Source organism: Marmota flaviventris, chromosome X (genome assembly GCF_047511675.1).
Source record: "Marmota flaviventris isolate mMarFla1 chromosome X, mMarFla1.hap1, whole genome shotgun sequence".
NCBI lineage: Eukaryota > Metazoa > Chordata > Mammalia > Rodentia > Sciuridae > Marmota > Marmota flaviventris.
The window spans coordinates 25,848,506-25,870,556 of NC_092518.1; the positions used below are offsets into that span (position 1 = coordinate 25,848,506).

General features: G+C 30.0%; 1 protein-coding gene across 7 annotated transcripts in view; it reads right to left on the reverse strand.

Annotated features, from left to right (window-relative positions):
• The window catches only part of Dmd (dystrophin), a 2,062,171-nt gene that overhangs the window by 1,203,221 nt on the left and 836,899 nt on the right, over positions 1-22,051 (reverse strand). For all 7 annotated transcript variants that reach the window (XM_071606751.1, XM_071606753.1, XM_071606749.1 and 4 more), the window contains one exon: positions 2,846-3,040. In XM_071606751.1, the coding sequence (XP_071462852.1) occupies positions 2,846-3,040 (195 nt within the window). The remainder of the gene's footprint in view (positions 1-2,845; positions 3,041-22,051) is intronic.

The window sequence follows — 22,051 nt, forward strand, 5'->3', positions numbered from 1 at the left end:
CAAGGGAGTTGATTAAGAGAGGGAGTAAAGAACATGATATGAGGCAGATTTCTGCTAAGTTAAATGGGATCTCTGTTCTGATTCTGAATGTTGGGTTAATCCAACTGAAGGGTGCTTATTCATCAAAGCCATCACTTATGGCTAGAGATTTGCTGAACATGCTAAGATTTAACTCCTAGAAACATCTAGGCTTTGATGACTAGAAAGAAAATGAAGGCAAAGAGTCAGAGTTCAGGGAAAGCTGAGTGAGGAAAAGGTATGGGTGAGGTCTCAAGAGTGTGTTGTATCATACACCAATGAAATGGAAACTTTCAGTAAAATCAGTTATACAGAGACATTAGGATAAATTATTTTGTTTTGGACTCCTAAATGGATAATTTCTACTTTCATGATGGGATTTTGATTATTAAAAGCCTTTGGTGCAAAACTTTTGGTAAGTTAAAGCTGTAATGCAAACATTTCTATGTTCATGCTTTATATGAAATATTTCAAAACAAGATTTGGTGATTTAACCTAGAAGTTTTATTTTGGTAAATTTTATTAAGACATTGTTTTCCTTAAAATACAAAGTACAAGTTATTCCTAATAGAATCTAAAACTTTCAAAGATTTTAATTGTTTCTAAATTATGGTGGCATTGTCTATGTTATGAATACTATTAACTTCTTACATATAAGACTCACAATTGATTAGCAATGCTAATATTGGCTCTGAAATAAGAATAAATATTACTTACGTGTATTATTTCTCACTCATCTTTAGTTATACCTTAGCTAGTGTATTAGCTGTTAATGAAGATTTTCAGATATAGGTAGGCTATCTATATAATCTCTGTCCAAATGATTAGATAACTTTTATGTTTAATATATCTAGTGGGGTACTAATTTAGCTATGTTTTGTTCAGAAAATAATTATTTTAACTTATTACACAATATTTTTGTTGCTCTGTACCTTCACTGAACATGTATATTACACCTACTATAGTTGTGTGATTTGATCCATGCACTTCTGTCAAAAATAAAATTAACTGCAATCTAATTTTGAAACTTCCCAACCAGTAGCTGTACAATGTATGCACTACTTTTCTATTTTTACTACTGTATAATGACAGTGATGAATGCCTTTAAGAGGAAATACATATTCACTGAAATAACTGAACTCAAAACTATCCCCCTTCAAAAAGTCCATGAAGGTAGTAAGCCCATTTGCCTGCTGCAGAAATTTTGTTGAGAGAGAGATGGAATTATACCCACAACTGCATCACATGAGGATTCAATAACCTAGCTAAATTCAACTTGCAGTAATAGCTCCTTACAAACACAGTAATCGATACTATTACATTTGGTGTCAACTATACTAATATTAAATTTATCAGTATGAACAAATTGTTAGCTATGAGTTTAGCCAGGGACCTGTCATTCTAAGTGTGCCAGGTTAAGATGCACGGACACAATGATATTTAGTGGGTAACTAAATATATTATATATAACTATAATGCAGGGTCACTAGTCTCCTGACCACCATGTCTACAAAACACGAAAAGGAATGAATATTAGCTGATTAGCAGTGATTCACATATCAAATGATAATGATGCATTTAGAAACTGTGTTGATATAAAAATTTAGTTAGTGTGAGTAATGACAGGTATGATGGCATTACTCCTTTATCAATTGACTGGATTTCTTTTCTTCACTGTATCCATAAGTGATTTCACTTTTACTTCAAAAAGAATAAGAAACAGCACAATATTTAAATGAACGGACTAGTTCCAGAGATACATATAGCTCTTATTTTTATTCTGTAATTTTATAGCTTATTTGATAGAAGATATTAAAGTCAAGTCATTCGAGATATTGAAACACCAATTTCCAAAACAAACAGCATTATCTATTTGTGTACTTAGGCAGACAAATGTGTGACATGGAATGAGCTCCTAAGAAATCATTTAGAGTAAAAATGCTTTCACTAATATGTACTGATGATAGCAAACTCATCTTCTGTCTATATTCTTATGCTGTTTGCACTAAAAAATACCAAGCTCTGGTTATGCTATAATATTTCATTTTGAGTGTGAAATGTATGATCACAAAAATTATCTTGAAGACACACATTATTATGTACATTTTCTTCATACTACATTTATTTATCTTCAGACACTGCCTTCTAAAATTCATTGCATATTCCCTCACCATTATTTGTCTTGGTTCAGAATTCAGTAACATGCTGTTATTAGTTTGAAAGAAAAAAGCTGTATTTGGGTAGTAGCCTTTGGCTGGTAGTTTTAAAATAGTTAATTGATTTCTATTTACATTACCTATATTATAGCATATGTGTTGACATTTATTTAAAATTAAATATCTATATTATAAGTGGAAAATGTAAAAATGAAAACAACACATAACATACAACTTTAAATCTCATCTAATTTGACTTTTTGGGGAAAAAAAGTAAAGTATTGGTTGGAAATGAAATGTTTCTCTATCAAAGCTTGCTTTTTGTGAACACTTTCTGCCCTGGGTACCTCCAAAAACTTTCTTTTGGAAAGCATCTTGACCCTAAATATTATAAAAGATCATTTCTAATTTATGTTTCAATTTCTATACCTTATTACTCAAGCTACCCATTCTATATTTTTAGAATTGTCATAAAAATTTATGATTATGTCAAAATGAACCCAACTATTATATATAACTATAATGCATGAATAAAAAAAATTAAAAAACAAATATTCCATGAGTAAGTAAAAATACCTTCATTGTGTGTACAATTTAAGCCAATTATTCTGGTAATATAAATGACCGATGTGATCATCTTGTAAAATCTAAATGAAAGAGATTTGTTTTACCTTCAAAGACTCCTCTTGTTTAAAAAGATCTTCAAAATCTTTAGCACAGAGGTCAGGCGCATTGAGAAGTTGTTCCACTTCTGATAGGGCTTGTGAGACATGAGTGATCTCAGTCAGATAAGTAGAAGGCACATAAGAAATTTCCAAAGGCATGTCTTCAGTCATCACTACCATTGTTTCTTCACGGAGAGTGTGCTGGTATAGATATACAAAAGAATAATATTTTTAGCTTCTTATAATAAAAAGTCATTCATTGAGTTGTTATAGACTCCAGTGTATAGCTGACAGAAGGTTGAAAATGGATTACAAAGAAACTCATTATGATAACTCTAGTAAAATATTTTTATTGTTTATTACCCTCTTCAAAAAAAAATGTTAGAAGCAATTTATAATAAGAGATACATACACACTAGCACCATGAATATAAGATGAAAGACCAACAGTCATAAAGCTGAGAGGAGAATAGTTTTACCCTAAAAAAATAATGTTTACAGCTGCCTTTTAATTCTAAGCTTACTGGAAATCTAGGTGTGGGGTGGGGTGAGGTTTCTGCATTTGTTTTATTTATAACAAAGGAACACTTTCTATCCTTATTCCTCCCTTTTCTTGATTTATGTACAGGAGTCATAAAGTGGTTTTATTTAGTATGTAATTTTCTATTCAGCACAACCCTACCCCAAATCCCAGATTTTTAACCCTACTCATTAATGTTAGTTTCTTATTAAGCTAATTAAGATGCTAAATGAGTAGGGTGACTCTGGAATTCAAATCTTAATAAGAACTCCAGAGTGTCCTGAGATCTAAGAGAGAATTCTTTCTGTATCTTCACTTTTCTCACTGGTATCTAAGTGCTAGGAGTGATAAGAATTTGAAGCTTAAAGTTTTTTGAGGGTTTGCAAGTGGTGTCTCTTTTCCTATTCTTTTTAAGAGCAAGAAATAAATACCATTTGGCATGCAAATTTATAAAGATGGATGACCTCTGCACCCTTCTGTCTACAGTATAGGCAGTGACATTTTTGTAATTGAAATTATTCTCCCAGTAACTTTCTTTTGAATTGATCAAATGCCACCTGTCTGTTGATAGGGTCAACTGAGGATTTAAGTGGCAGGGTCTCTGGGGAAAGCTGGACAATAAGCATGCTAACACAGCTATTTATTACTACACAGACTTTTTCAACAAGACCATATTCATTTTTGCAATAATTACAATAAAATGGACTTTGTGATTCCAGACTGACTCCTACACAAACATGAGTCAAAATTATAGGCTGATCAATTTGTTTTCTTTTAATTTATCTGGCCCAGGATTCTTTATACTCAATACTTACATGATAATTTAGATGTCTCATCTAATTATGATGTAGCAAATTCACAGAATTGCACAGATTAAACTTTAAGTGACATAGTCATACATTTTACAAAATTGATTTATTGTATACATCATAATCAAATCCATGACACATGTTTCTGCATGATCAATGGAAATATATATATACATTTCTAATTTGTTTTTTGAGTGATATTAGAAACTTGAGATAAAGTTTGATGAAGACAATTCGACATTTCAGCATAGATTTCAAAATCCAAATTCTCAAATTCTCCATTACAAACCAAACATTTCAACAATTAAAAAATAGATTTATACTTATAAACATAGCCCCCTGAATTTTTTTATATATATATATATATATATATATATATATATATATATATATATATATATATCACATGTGTAGATGTTATATATGTGCATACATGTATATACACATATACATATGCATACTACATATATATGTGTATATATAAAATTCAGGGGGTCTATGTGTATATGTTTATGTATTGATATGTATACATATATCTATATATATGTATATATGTATACATACATACATATCTGTGTATATAGACATATATATATATATATGCATGTATGTACAACATATATATATATATATACTATATATATGTATATATATACATATATATATATATACATATATATATATGTATATATATAAATTCAGGGGGTATTTGAGTGTAAAATATCCACCGACTCATGGAATTTAAGTATTAGAGTCAGTAGAGCAAGTCAAACAAAGTTATTGTAACTCACATGCATTCCATCAGTCAGATGACTATGTTGTTCTTAATAAAATCTCCAAGTTAATAGATTTGTGTTTTTTAATTGTATAAGTTGCTTTAACCCCTGAGGTAAAAACCTACATCATCAATAACAAGCATAATTCTTATAACATTTTATATAATGATGCAATTACATTTGTTTGTAATGCAATGCATTTTATTCTTACTTTTAGAGAACAGTTTTATTAGGGACAGAGTTGGGTGGAGGACAGATTACATTTTTTCTTTTAATAATTATTTTGTTGTATTAACCAAGATGTTGTTTGTGAATTAGACAGAACTTCAAAATATTTAAAGAACTTCTAAGTCTCATTAAAAAAATGTGTGAATTTCAAAAGGTTTTGATGTTTATTCTCATGATTTTTTCTTAAAAGAAAAATAATTGACAGTTCTTCATATCTTTTTTTCTGTTTTTTATTGATATGCAGTTTTCTTAATGTTCATTACCAAGATGTGGCATAATCTCGGCTATTTAGATGCATATTGGTGCCTTATAAACATAGTAATTATGGATTATAGATTGCAAGGAATTGAGAAGCTAAATACAATAAAGAAAGGAGATACTAAAACTCACATATGACTACTAACTTGGATTCACTTTCTGAAAAAAAGTTTAAAACCCAAATTTCTACTTCTTTGGCATTTGTAGTTAATTATATTTTAATATGCACAGAGGAACTTTAAATGAGTTTTACTTTAATAATTAGTGTAAACCACACAGCTCTGAAGACTGGAATGCTGAGTCTCAGCAAAAAATATCTAAGGTCAGCTGCAGTTCCAAACCAGGGCTCTGAAAACATCTGCAGCACACTGTCCTCTGGCTTCTCATTTGTTAAGCTTTTCTCTACTTGATCACATGTGTCTGTCATAGATTTTTTTTTATTGCCTACGAATTAATGTACTTTTTCCCCTTCATAATAAACATTGAAAAACACATCAAAATAAAAAGCATTTTCACCTCTATCTCAATGGAATACTCTTTTAGGGTCACATCATAAGGCATCTATTCAAATCCCCAAATTTTCAAATAATTGAAATTTTACATCTGGTTCTAGAAACAATTTTTGTTATTTTAAAAATATTCTTTAAAACTGAAGCCTTTATTAACCTTATTATGATACCCTTCAAAGAAACATTGGCCATTTTTATAGAAAGCTCTATTAATATGCATATTGAGATCATTTTCAAGATCATCAGAGATAGGTCTTGGAGCAATGGTGTCCCTTCGTGAAAATAAATGGACTAATCATGCCACATCCTGTCCATCCTATGCTCAGTTACAGCATGAAGAGATTCTCTGGAACATTTAGAAATATTTAAACCTTTACAATTGATAAGACCAAAGAAAAGGAAAGGTGGAATCTTTTACTTTAGAAAAGATCTGACTGAGAAAACCATTACAATTTTGCTGTCCTAAACTACTGCTAATAATCTTTTTCCTCTTACCAAAAATATATTAGTATGCCTTTAATTCCTAAAATGTCTCTTATTAAAATTACCTTTGGTCACGGATTCGGCTATATTTTATAAAATAAACCCAGAATAGCAAATATGCATTCCATATATTTAATGAATACTTATTTATGGGAGGATATTTCTGTTCTACTTTCTTGATATATAGCATCCAGCGATCATAGATAACACATGTTAAGTAGTACAGATCAACCAAATAGAGAAAACTAAAGTAGGATTATGTGAAATTTGGGGAGAAATAGATATATTCAAAATAACTCTGACACTACTATGAAACTATCAACTCAGTTTCAAGAAAAATGTTTTATAAAATTTCAATTTTTATAATATTTTAATTTATTATAATATTCTAATACATATGATAATTTTAATATGTAGTAACATATCATAATTTTTATATACAAGAAATTGCCAAAAATTAAATCAAGAGAGTCAGGCATTTGGAGATCTAGTTTACTATCTATTCCTCAAAAGTACATTTTGCTGGGCACAGTGGTGCACGCCTGTAACCCCAGCAGCTCCAGAGGCTAATGCAGGAGTATCACAGGTTCCAATCCGGCCTTAGCAATTTAGCAAGACTGTAAGCAGCCTAGTGAGAACCTGTTTCCAAATAAAAAATAAAAAAGGGGTGGGGATGGCTCAGTGGTTAAGTGCCTCTGGGCTCAATCCCTTTACACCCCTAAAAAAAGTATATCATTCTTTTTGACACAGTTATGCATGTTTATAATGAATACACTATATCCACTGAATAATTTCCAGTTTGGTTTAATAAAAATTTTAGAAAGTTATTAAAAATCAGTGTAATTGGAAGTATCATGGTCATTTTCTCTTCTTTATGCAAAACCCATGCACTCATATTGAGATTAAGCCTTTTCATTTGAATTTCATTAATTCTGCCTTGAATAATTATATCCTCCTGAATTCTGATATGTACAAATCCTGGTTAACCTTTTGAAAATTAACTTGCTTTTGGTAACATTCTTTACCATCTTATATCATTATAGATATTCATGCATCATTAGGAAGTGCTATACCCATACTAATTCATTTTTATTTCTCTCTATTCATTTTCATTTTAACTATATATACCCAAATGAATACACTATCCTACCTTCTAGTAACAAAGGTCAAAAGTCCAAAATTGCCTATTTTTATTTAAAAATAGAAAGTTTAATCAATACTTAAAAAGGATTATTATAGAACACAACTATGATTTGTATGAACTAAAGTTGAAGTCAAAATGGTTTTGAGAGTTTGAGGTATGTAAGTAGGCATAGGCATCAGTTATAAATTTTTAAATAAACTTTAGTTTCTCTGAAAGTTGAGTTATCACATTTTTCCATTTCTTAAAATTTGTTTCTTGAAGGGTCACATAACTGCATGAGATAAATGCAATTCTGTTTTGAAAGAAATGATGCATTACATCAGGATTTTTAACAGAAAATGTCTTCCTCCATGATTTAAAGAACTTTTCTCCCCTTCAAATGCATTGTGGCTAGTGGCCCATTTATGAGTTATGAGGTCAAAGATACTTAAGAAGAAAAATGTATTATATGCCATATTATTATGACATATGCCTCACAATATCAATATATCTCATATAAATATGATACACAGAAAATATGTCAATGCATTTAGAATCTAATAAAGGATATTATCTAAAGAAAATTAATATAGTGATGGGGTCATCGTTTTACTTCATAGTGCTAACATAAAGATGTTGAATCCTCAAAATAACATTTATTTATTAATAAATTGAATCATGATAGGAAAATCTGTTAATTTATATCTTATCATATTCTTTTTTCTCCAAGTTTGGTGATTTTCTTTTATTTTACTCTGATGCAAAACCAAAGATTCCACTACAGCACAGATATATATTGGTATATATTAAAATATATTCGTATATACTAAAACTTCATGAAAAAGGGATGTCCCAGCTATTCCACTAAGTTTATATTCAAAGGACTTTAAAACAGCATACCACAATGACTCAGCCACATCAATGTTTATAGCAGCACAATTCACAATAGCTAAATTGTGGAACCAACCTAGATCCCCTTCAATAGATGAATGGATAAAGAAACTGTGGTATATATACACAAATTCGGGATTAAGAGAGAATAAAATTATGGCATTTGCTGGTAAATGGATGGTGTTCTAGAATATCATGCTAAGTGAAGTAAGCCAATCGCAAAATACCAAAGGTCAAATGTTTTCTCAGATATGTGGATGCTGATCCATAATGGGGGCAGGGAGCATGGGAGGAATGGAGGAACTTTGGATAGGGCAAAGGGGAGGGAGAGGAAGGGAGGTGGCATGGGGGTAGGAAATATGGTGGAATGAGATGAACATCATCACCCTAAGTACATGTATGAAGACATGAATGGTGTGACTATACTTTGTGTACAACCAGAGGCATGAAAAATTGTGCTCTATATTTGTAATATGAACTGAAATGAATTCTGCTGTCATGTATAATAAATTAAAATACATAAATTTTAAAAGAAGAAAAAGGGGAGTTAAAGGACATTCTTAACTATTATAGAATGTTTAAAAGTAATAATATAATGTTGGTTAAATCCCAAAAAACATTCCAGGCCTTAAGTAGCTTCTGGTGTTTAATGAATGAAATGGAAATGACTTAAGTCATCTTATATAAATGGTCCATTCTCTTAGTCTCAAAGTTGTCAGAGAAATACAAGTTTCCTTCCAGAGATACTTCCAGAGTAATAAACAAAGATGGACTATTTTTATTTATTTCCCATGGATCCTTCATAGATTTTGTACACAGAAAAAAGCAAACAATTAAATTTTTGCAAAAATAAAAAAAATGATTAATCTATAGGGGGGGGGGACATTTCAAATGTTAAAAGCATTTAGAAAAAAGAAACAAAAATATGGTACAAATTAAATCACTATGGGTTTACTCAGCCATGTTCAGTATTTTGTATACACACAAAGGATATGAGAGTACTAGTATTCCAACAGTACTTGGACTTGCAGGTTTTAATTAAGTCATTGCGAGAAAGTCTTTGAATATTGAGTCTAATGGGTCCAAATAATTTGGTTATGACCCTACACAGAGAAAACAGCAATGAGAAAATGTTCAATCGTTGATAATCTCCTTCTACTTATTCCACCATGTAAAAAATTTGCTTATGTGAAGTTATGTAACAACAAAAGGGGGTATCGACCCCAAATTATCATTAATTAATTGATCAACAAAATGTGATAAGGTTATTTTACCTCTCTTGTTAAGAATTTCACCTAAAATACATAAACTAATCAATGTAAAATTTTGTAGAAAATCATCTTTTATACAAATATTTGTTTTCCAAAGTTAGAATGAATTTTTAGATCAAGGCTGACTGTCAGTAAAAGAGATCTTCAAGGAAAGCTGAATTTGCCAGTCTTTAAGTATGTAATACTTCTAGGAGGCCAGACATGTATAGTGTCCTGTATTAAAGGTCTGGATGGACCTGCTCATTGACCTGCCTCATGTTGATTCTTCCATTCTGCATCATTAAATTTACTTAATTCCTCAGGGGCAAGCTCAATTACTATCTAATTAAACTGATAAACTGAATCTTGAAAATGTGTTAATGGCTTATAGTGGTTTAAAGTGTTATCCTTCAAAGGACAACATTTGCATTTTAATAAGAATTTTCAATGAATTAACATAAATTAGTAACTTGGTAGAATTTCAGTCACTAAATATGGCCTATTAGAGAAGTGAAAGAAAAAGGATTTTGATTGACACAAAGATAATCTCTGATGATTTTCGGATGTGTATGTGGTATGATTTCTGGGATACCACTGATTTAAGAAGATCTACTTGACCCAAGAATGGATTGGTACGGGCTGATTTTTCATGTGAGCATTATTGAACAGTGGCTGTACCAAGTGGCTTAGAACAGCCTTACCTCCAACCCCCATTGATGGCATCAGAGATGTTTTCCGATACATACTTTTTCCGGAGAGGTCTCAGCTTGTTAAACTATTGTGTACCAGGAAAAAAATACTTACATTATCTTTGTTGCTTCTCAATCACTCAGTATACATCAAAACCCTCACACCTGAATTTTTCTTGTGTTAAGACATCTCAAACTCTTTGATTTAAGCATGAGATAATAAATAAATAAATACACCCCCCAAAAAAATGACAGGCTACTTCCAGGGTTACAAGGATTTGAAGAAATTAGACAAAATTGAAAGTCCATAGAAGAAATGCACTAGAAGAAATAGAAGAATGGCTTAATAAAAATGAGAAATTTAAAAAATAACATTAGAGTTCAGGAAGTTTGTTATCTTGTATTTAAAAGTTCATTAGATGATTTGAAAAAAAGAGAATGTTTATTAATAAAAATAAAATTTTGAGTTTTGGAGAATCAACCAGAGGAAAGGATGTATTCTACAACATAAAGAAAAATTGAAAGAAATAGAAATCCTAATAATCAACTACAGACTTAGAGGACAGTACCAGACTGACAAAAGAAATCAGATAAAAGCAATAATCATGAGGGGAATTTCCTGAGCTAAAAAGTTGACTTGTGAAATCTAAAAATGTTATCCAAGTACTAAGAAAGATTACAGAATAAGTAAAGGCACATAAATAGAAATATACTGAATCATTTCCTAAATTTATGAACTTTAAGGGGTGAAATATGTAGTACCTTACAGAATTTTAGAGAAAGTGGAGTTTAAGTGTACAAAATGAGACTTGGGCTAGAATTAGACTTCTCCATGAAAGTTAAGAAACAGTAAAAATTGCAAAACAGGAAAACCAGAGGATGGTGGTACACAATTTATAGCATCCATTGAAAATAGAGGAGTTTCAAGAATTCTGTTATTACCCAACAAATCCATTATTATGACTAAAAGAGAAAGAACACTTTGAAAATTGAAGATTTAACAAATGCACATTCTAATTTGTTTTTGTGAGGAAATTTCTCAAGCATCCTAACCAAATTAAAAATAAATAGATGAAAGTCCAGTAAAGGCAGGGGGAACAAGGAGAGGCAGGAGAGTGGAGAAGAGGAAGTACAGGGACTGAAATGGAGTAACTAACGTTTCATGCATGTATGATTATGTCAAAATCAACACCACTATTATATATAACTATAATGCCTAATATACAAAAAAGAAAAAAATCTATAATAAGAGATTTAACAACAAGGGGAAATAAAGAATACAGAGAAATGATATATAGTAAACTCTAAGATTTTTGGTTAAGTTCTCTGGGTCAATAATAGTGGAAATGTAAATGTTTTTAACACATTTAGGATAGAACCCAGAGCACACTAGGCAAGCAACTTATCACTAAGCTATACTCCTAGCACATTTCAGTGTAATGTAAGTGATGATGCAACTTGAACTAGAGAAGTGATGCCATTAGGGAAAACAACAGTAGCCAAGGACTCAAATACCAAATTATTGGTTTTAAAAAGACTTTATCTTGGCTTGAAAAGGATGAGAAATTTGTTGAGTAAATCATCTTGGTGGGAAGAGTAATCTTATTTTATTTTGGCATGACATGTCAGAAATATAGATTCAAAATTATTCAAGTTAGGAAACTAAGTGTTAGTAAAATGGGAATACGGACAGTATTTTGAAATTACCTGAAAGGGGTGGAAGAATGCAATAAAAAAGATAATTGAAACATTATGGACAAAGGATGGAAAGACATAAAATATATGATAAAATTATGACCATAAATATGACAGAATGAATTTAAACAACTATATGGTTATAAATTATCATTAAAAATGAATTTGGTTACATTCCCTATCAAAAGATTTAAAAAGTCAGAATGATTTAAAGTAAACACTCCATTTATAATCTGGGAATTATACTTAAGTGTTTGAGAATCCTGATTATGAGTGAGGACTAGCAAATGGAAAATAGCACTGTTACATGAAAACACCCTATATTAGGTTTATTTTGACTGGTTTGAAGAGATCAATTTTTAAATAACTAAATAACAACACCAAAAATCATTATATATCAAAGATACAAGGGTATATTATATAATGAAAGAAGTTGCTACATCAGGAAAACAGCTTTTAAAAAGTGAGGGTCATCATAATAATACCAAATATAAGCATAGTTAAAGGCCAAAAACATTGAATGGATTCAAGAGAATTATTTTAACAATAAAAGATATATTTCTTTTAAAAAATCAATGCAATCATTAATTCTTATGCACCAAACATTTGGCTGCATTCTACATAAGGTAAAACATACTAGAAATGAAAGGAGAATATGGTAAAAATCACAGCTTTAATTGGTACTTTGCATATAATTTGATAGATGAAAACAGATAAAAATTTAATCAAGGATATTTAAAACAATAAGCTAAATTTCATTCATATTTTGTGTATAATCATAAAAGGATATTATTCTTACACAGTACTGGGACATTATAAAAAAGATGATATATCCACAAAGAAAATTTTTAAAAATGACAGAAAATAGATATTTTACAAGTCATCACTTTTTATTAACCAATAATCCAAAGATGTAGAGAAACATTAGGAAAAATTTTGGTTCATCTCTTAATGCTTTTAAAAAGAATGTATTATATTTGCATGTAGCAACTGAAGAAATGTTTTTGATAGACTTTAATTCTTAAAAGTCATATACAGGATGACATAATACTTTTAGAAAATAGTGAAAACATATCTATATCTATCTATCTAAATATATATATATATATATATATATATATATATATATATATATGTATATATATTTATAGTTAAGAAGTTTAGAATATACTATACAAAAGTAATAGTAAATTGAACATTTATTTCAGAGACAATGGAATTGGCAGTAGGAAGAAATGAAGAGCATCAATGTTTTCTGAATACATGGTTATATTGATTGAACTGTAAGCTAATATTATAATGCATTAAAAATAACCCTACAGTGTCCTGAAGTAGCATCATATAACGGAAGCAAAATGATAAGAAATTGCAGTAGTGAATTTCTTTTTAACATGGTTGTAAGTTAAGCATGGTCCCTTCCGATTGGCATTACCAAAACAGGCTGTTATTACTTCAATCAGAGCTGTAGAAAGCAAAAACTAGTAATTGACTCTGAAAGTTATGGAACATAGACCAAGACAAAGCACATAAGAAGGCAGGATGACTGCACCTTGAAAGAATTTTATAATACCACCTACAACAATATTGATGCTATTCAGTGGATACCCAATTGACTGAAGAGTCCTGGCAAAGACTGGAGGCTGCTGTTGCACACAAAGAAAAGAGAATTATCCTTAGGCACTAAAGACTCCTGAATGTGGATGAGGAATTGCAAATGGAAAAGAGCACTGTTATGTGAAAGCCTCCAATGTTAAATCTGTTTTGAATGTTCAATTTATAAACAATCAATTAACCTGAATATAACTAAGGAGACAAAATACTCAAGCCAAAGTAGATATTTAGCTAAGAATAACAATAAAATGACAACTAGTGCATGTTTGCAGTTTCAAAATGATAGCTTCAAAGGTTCCCATATGTTCTTAATTGCTGTTTGTTAAGCAGAAGAGTTTTCCTTTTTGTCTTAATAGTTTTAGCCATCTTCCAAATGCCCTTGTTTAGAAGGAACAATAGTAACTTTGTGATTTATAAATAATAGTATTTATAAAATTACAGGACCAAATTCCAAATAACATGTGTTTATTATCCCACATTCTATTCTTTTAAATATTTCCAATAACTTATATGCCTGCAATAAAACATAGGGAGTTACAAAAGAGAACTTTGAGGAATGTGAATAAAAGATGGAGAATAAACTACAAATATCACTACCATGATGAGTTCAGCAGTCATTTTCTCAAAAGAAAAGTGTATAATTTACAAACTTTGTATTTAAATATGTATAACTATATAAATAAGCTTATATGCAACATAAAAAGATAAATGCATGTGTGCCCATGTACACATAGATATACACATAGAGGTACAGTTCAGTTGGTAGCAGTAGTTTGATTTAGAGAGCTAATGTGCCATATATTGTGATGTATTTGAATGTTTTTAAATATAGGCAAGAATTGAATGATTTTCTTATCTTTGTGTATAAATCACTAAAACAAGTAATATAGCTATAAATTAAATCCATTAAACGACAATAAGGACAAATTATTTTTTGATCTCTCCTCTCCCCACTCCCTACCCCTTGGCATTTGTGTTGTCTTGTGCTAAAGATTTCCAGAAGACCAAGTGTCCTTATAAAATCTAGACTCTTTTTGCCTCAGTGGATTGCAGCTATTATTTATTGTTTTGGTCACTTATTCTTTCCATTTACTTTTGGTTTCTATTCTAGTAGGGGTAGAAAAAAAAAGCTAATTAAGTTCATTAGAGTTATCTCTAAAAATCAGAGCAAAATAAGAAGATTTTCAAAAAAGAACTTGAAGAGTCATGTCATAAAAATACAAGTAAGCTTATGAACTTTGTAAAATGAACTTATAATCCAGAGGCATTTTTTTAAAAAATACTTTTCTTGATTCCAGTTAAGTTATAAATATGTTCATCTGACTTCTGAATAAATGATGTATTGCTGTGTATACAATAACTATTGTATTTAATAGTATTTTCCTCATATAATCTATTTTACCAGGTTATAAGCACTGAAAAAAAATTTCTATTACTAAAAATAATACTCAATACTTTCTTAGGGTTTCCAGAATAACACCTTCACTTAATGAACTATGGTTTACAATCATGTTAGTTCCTCTTGAGGTAGTTTGTTCTCTGTTAATATTCCAATTAATAATTATCACTGTATTTCACACAACAAGAATCTCAATATTAATCCCTACTGTTCTTCCCAGTGAATTTACAAGTTTTGACTCTAAGAAATAATATTCAATGATCAGTTTCAGATCCAGTTTCAATCATTTGTTTTAAAATGGTAATTACCAGAGGTCTTAGATATAACTTTTTTCCCAAAATCTTTTTATAAAAACAGTTATAATAAAGTATTTTGTCAAATTAAAAAAAATATTTTCCACTCCTCAATACTTGTCATATTATTGTTTCCCTACTTTTTGTATCAAAGTATTTTTTAAATATTAACTAAAATAATGCTAACTACAAACAACTGTGTTAAATATTTTTTGTTATAGCTATTTGGATGAAGAATATAAAGAAAGTATGTGTATTAACCTAAATGCACAGCATCTGCCCAGTCTTTTTTTTAAATCCTCATGCTTTCAGTTTCAAATTGGATAAAGCACACTAAATGTAGCTATCATGTTTTAAAATAAACAAATTTAGCTTTTTGAATCTAAACAGCATTAACAAACGATACTATTATGAGTTCTTTAGAGCACTGCAACAATCAAAAACAGTTTTAAATCCAGAGGATGAAAATATAAACAAATACTATTTTGGTGCATTTATTATTTGTGTTTGTACAGAAAATATATTTGGCAGATGTTGTGATACCCTAATTTTACCCTCTATATATTTCTTGTATTTGTTCCTTACAGAGAATAAAAGAAAATTCCAGCATCTCATTCCAGTGAGTAACTCTTGTGGGACTAGTATTTTTTGCCCCAAAGATCATTAAAATGGGAGGTGATGATGGGTTTTTAGTGCTTTCCCTTCCTCATTCTAAAAGCTTCAAGCAACCAACACAGAAACTTGGCAGGAATATTGCCCCTTCATGTGAATAAATTTCTCTTAACTTGATGGTTTGAAGACTTTTTATTGCATGGATCAATAAAAATATCACCAAAAAATGTTAGGAAACCTCACAAAGTTCCACCCTTTACGTTTTATAGTACAGAACACAGTAAGAAAATAATAAAAAAAAAGTTTAAAAGTAGAAAATCATTTTAATACCTTCCAAACTGTAGAAGGCCACAAGTATAAAACAAATGACAATTATTATATGAATTTAGCTCTATGAAAATCTCAAATTTGTTGTGTGTGTGTGTGTGTGCACGCATGTGTGTTTATTCTTTCCTTGTGGACCAATGAAACTTTCAACCATTGAAGACTAGCATTGGGGTATCACTAGAATAAGAATACAGAAAAAAAAATAACTTAAAACTGCAAGTAATTCCAAAAGGAAGATGCTAGTTTCATTCATTCATTCAATATATTTTTATTGTGTACCTGCTCTGAGCCAGACTCTCTCTACTGGGAAACACTGGTTCAAGACAGAGACAAAATCCCTCCATTTATACAGTTTGCATTCAAATTGTAGGAAACAACTTATTATAAACAAGTAAATATATAAATATATAAGATTGCAATAAGTATTTTAAGCGAAAACCTGGCAGTTATTCTAGAACATGATAGAGAAAATATTGTGAATGACATCAGACAAGTTATATTCACTCTTCATCTTGGAAGATGATCAGAGATCAGCAAAAAAGCAAAAACAAAACAATCAAACAAACAAAAAGCAGAAAAGCGGGACCAATTCAAAAGAAACACAAATGCAAAGACACTGATATGGAAAACATTGTGTAAATTTGTGGCAGTTAAAAGTCCATTTCCCACTAAGGAAGATAATATATGAATGGATGTAGCTTTATTATAGTGATTTTCCACATAATAAATAGTCAAATATATGAACTAAGAAACTAAAATACAGTGTGATTAATATCATTCACATGCTTCATGTATATCTATTGCCTATATAGTAATCATTTAACAAATTTTGAATATTGTCTGTTTCACAAAAGGAGTTATAAACATTATAGCCAACTCTATTTGTTGAGCAATTCATATATTGCTTTTTGCCACATAGACATTCTATTAATTAAGAAGACACTATAATGAACATTATTTTCATGGAACTACTAGAAACTTTCCTAATTAATCTCCTCTGGCAACAAGTACCAATGCACTGTTATCCAGATAACAGTTAACAATACCTCTAAATTATCAATTAATTTGCATATCTTAAGCTTGTGTGGACACAACCTCTCTGTTTTCATATAATCCATGTATATTTTATTAATAAATTTGTCATCACTAAATATAGATTCCTTTTTTACTGTGTAAAATTAGTCATTTAATAATTTTTAAAGTTGTTCATTATAGAATATGATGTTAAATTTAAGAATGCAATCAAGTTGGACTTTTAAGTTTTCTATTAGAAAATTGTCTGTTACTCAATGGATACTGAACTAAAAAGATTTAATAAAACAGTAAAAATATGGAATGTTTTCAAACAAAATCATTTTATAATGAAGTTTCATCTTTATTTCTAAAATAAAACAAATTTCAAACATATATCAATGTGTAAAATATCATTGTCTCATAAAGGAGGACAGAAAAATTATCAAATAACTTAGCAAACTTGAAAATATTGTAATTCATTTTTAGTGAAATTCTAAGTTGGAAAAGCTATATACTTGAATTAATTTTATTCATCTGTTTTCAGAATATGTTCCATACAATGAGAGTCTTAAGTAATCATTGAAAATTTGAATGATTCACAGATGGTGCCAGTGATTTAATTATTTTTAACCATTTGTTTCGGGCATGCTCAGAAGGATATTTCCAATTCTGCAAAAGCCATCCGAGCTCCCTTCCAGCTGGTGTTCCATATTTTCAAAGCAAATTTAGATTGGAGAAAATTACACTTTTTATTGTTGTGTTGCAACAGGTCAAATTGCTGTGTAGAAATTCTTGTTCTTTTTTTCTTACTCATTGTATTAGTTATATTTGTCAAATATTACATCTTTGTATGTGTACTATGGATTTTCCAATGTTATTTTATGTTTTGTGTTGTCTGGAACATAGGAGGCACTAGAAAATGTATATTTAATGAAAGAAGTAACAACTCAATATATCCAACATAAAACTCGAGTTTATCATTTTTCAGTAAGGGTCCAATTTCACTTCATCCTCGCTATTTCTGGGAGGTTCACATTACCTCCATTACCCACTGCTACCAAGAAAATAACATTAATAAAACTTTTTGTTAATTTGATAAAACTCTATTTTCATATGGGAACACTTGCCCCTAATTTTATGGGAATGCAGGCAAGTTGTTTGACAGATTTTAGTCCTGTTAGGCTTCTATGAAGATTAAGGATAGCCTTTATAAAGATATAGTCTTGAATATCAGATATTGCCGAATGTTGTAATTTCATACAATAAAATAATTGATATTATAACCATTTTTATTTTACTAAGGAAAGATAAAATTAATCTACTTATTCAAAATAAATAACAAATCATTTCAAAATAGTTCTATCAAATTAGTCTTTTTTTTCAGCCTTGTGGCATTCCGAAGAAAGACAATATTAACATCAATGAAACAAGTTACTTTATCTTATGTCAAAAATTATATTCTAGTTTTACCAATAAATTAAATAAAATTATCATTATCAATAATGTATCAATTTTGGATTTATATCCAATATTTCTGAAAAAAAATATAATTCATAATATATCTGACATTAGTAATGCCTGAAAAGTATGATACAGTTCCAACTCATAACAAAATTTGGCACACCACTATAAGAATGGTAACATTTTTTCTTATGTTTTTATATTTGACATTAAATTATTACTGTAGTCCATTGCCACAACTTTAATGAACAATACAAGGTACTTAATGTAGCTGTGATCTAACTATAAAATAATTGAGAATAGTCAATCCAGTTTGACATGTCTTTTTATTTTTTATTTTTTAGTTGTAGACGGACACAACACCTTTATTTATTTATTTATTTATTTAATTTATTTATTTTTATGTGGTGCTGAGGATCGAACCCACTGCCTCACATGTGCGAGGCAAGAGCTCTACCACTGAGCTACAACCCCACCTCCTTGACACATCTATCCTAATGTTTTTCATTTAGTGCATTATTTAGAGCCAACCACTTGAGATAATATTTATTTATGTGGTAAAATGTTGGATACATCTTCTGGATAAATTTCTTTAAAGTTAAAGAATATTACAGTGTAACTGACACCTCATTTCATGTGCAGTAGTGGCTTTATACTAGAAAGATTCAGAAATCCTAAAGTCCTGTGTCAATATAGTTAATTACTACACCTAGACAATTCAATTAATATTTGTAAAACTTAGTTTCCTAATTGGATTATTTACTTCATCTCAGTTTATGTATGTAGTTCTCCCTTTTCTGTTCAGAAATTTTCTGCAGTTAATGGTTACTTTAAAATTATGCTTTAAAATTGAATTTTGAAATGTAACGTGTCCTTCTGAGCACTAAAAGAATATTAAAATTGCTTTATTATTTAATGAACTTAACATATATACACATATATATGTATATTGGGTATTTAGTCAATATTTTTGGTTTTAAGAACAGAGCACTGGGGCAAAAATGACAAAATTTATTGCATTATTGGAGCTCTCATTCTAGTGAGGAAAATAAATAATTAATTCAGATTAAGTGGGAAATACTAAAAACCTCCTTGGTAGTGGATTTTATGAAGAAAGTGATTAATGGTGAAAGCATTGGTGAAGTGTGTGTGTATGGCACGGGATGTCAGAGAAAGAGATTCACCAAGAGCACTTCTGAGTAAAGACTTGAAGGCAAAAATGGAAGAAAACTTGTGAATAGGTGAGGGAAGAGTATTTCAAGCAATTTGATCAGATTTATATCTGATTTAAATTTTCAAATGATGTCCTTGTTTATTGTGTTGAGAATGGGTAAAGGAAAGTATGGTAAGATATTTTTTACCTAAAAATTGGACAGTGTTGCCAAAGTAGCTCAGAGAAGAATAATATTCTTGATTTTAAAAATTTAGTGGTCATCGGTTTATAGCTAGTTATAAAGTCATGAGACTGGATGTAAATGGAAGGGCATATATAATAAAGATAGAAAATGGAAAATGTCCAAGAACTGAGCATCACAGCATTTCAGCATTAGCAGAAAGAAGGAGGTACCATCAATGGAGAAAGACAAGAAATACACAGAAAGGCTGGAGGTAAAACAGATGAACACCAATGTTACTCAAGGTTGCTGTCATTAATGTTCAACATTAGTTCTCTTATGTTTAATGTAGAAATTAGGTAATTTTATTCATAGTAAATATTTCTTTAAGGCTGTTCCATGTGTTTACCATTTTTGTTGCTTATTTTTCTTCTTTGCTGCTTAAATCTTCCATCTCTGGTCATTTTCCTTCTTAAAAAACAATTCCAATGTCCTTTAAATAAGAATCTATGCTAATAAACTCAGTTTTTGTTTGTCTGAAGATTGTTCCTTCAATGTTATTCTTGAAAGGGTTTCTATGAGTATACAATTTTATGTTCATAGGGGTTATTTTTCTATCATCATTCTTTAAGATATGGTTCTACCACCTTCTGGGTTTTATCTTTGCTCTAAAATCAGCTGTCAGTTTAAGTGTCATTAACTCCTAAAGTAATCTGTCTTTTATAATACATTTAGAATTATCTTTTTCTTTTTGGAATTCATTAATTTCATCATGATGGTTTTATCAGTATGTTTACTTTTCCTTTGACTTTTTCTCAAATTCCAGTCCAAATATGGGGGCTTTTGTTAATTTTGAAAAATACTATGTAATTATCAAATAAAAAATTACCTTTTCTAGCTGTGTGTGCTGGCACAAGCCTGTAATCCCCACAGCTTGGGAGATTGAAGAAGGAGAATCTGGAGTTCAAAGCCAGCCTCAGCAAAATCAAGGCACTAAGCAACTCAGTGAGACCCTATCCATAAATAAAATACAAAATAGGGCTGGGGATGTGGCTCAGTGGTCAAGTGCCCCCCCCCAAGTTCAATCCCTGGTACCCCCCCCAAAAAAATTAAATTGCCTTTTCTCCTTGGTGGGTAGGGTTTCTTTATTCTCCTTCATATGATGAGGGTTGTCTTTGAAGGTTCTAAGTTTAGGCAGGAGTTACATTTTGATCTCTGTACTATATCTTGCAGAAATTCATATACAATATTTACCTAAATGATCTTGAAATATTTGTTTTAGTCATTAGGCACTCTATCCAAGTTCAGTATCTCATAAGTATGTACATTTATGACACCAAGGGGAAAGGTAGATTTTTAAACCTTATATTTTATCCAGAATTTCCATGCATTTGAAGTGAGAGAATAAGTATGTAATGTTAAAGCTGATTCTATTGAAAAACATGTCTCTTTATTAAATTACCTTTAAGTTGATTATACTACATAACTAGAGACTGGAACAAAAACATTATTATAGCAATGGCAACAATTGTAATCATTACAAACCTAAAAAACATAGAATCTTTATATGTCTAAATTCTTTCTTAACCCTTGTAATATGTTAAACAAAACTGAAACTGAGTGGAGGAAAATTCTTTAAGTAGCTAACTCCTGATTCAACATTTCCCTTAGCAAACATTATTAGTCTTTTATATTCACAGTTCCATTTACCAAATAATATTGTCTATAAATCAGAAAATTATTAATGTTTTCAAATTATCCAAGGATGTTTCATTGGTAGTTGATAATATTTGTTTATATTTCAAAGCAAAGAAAAAAATCTTAGTGGCAATTACACAAAGAATTTTTTTTTCTTATTTTCAAATGGAACTGCTTTTTGTTGTGTGAAAGGAGATTTTTTTAAAAAAAAAGATGCGTTATAGAGCACCAAA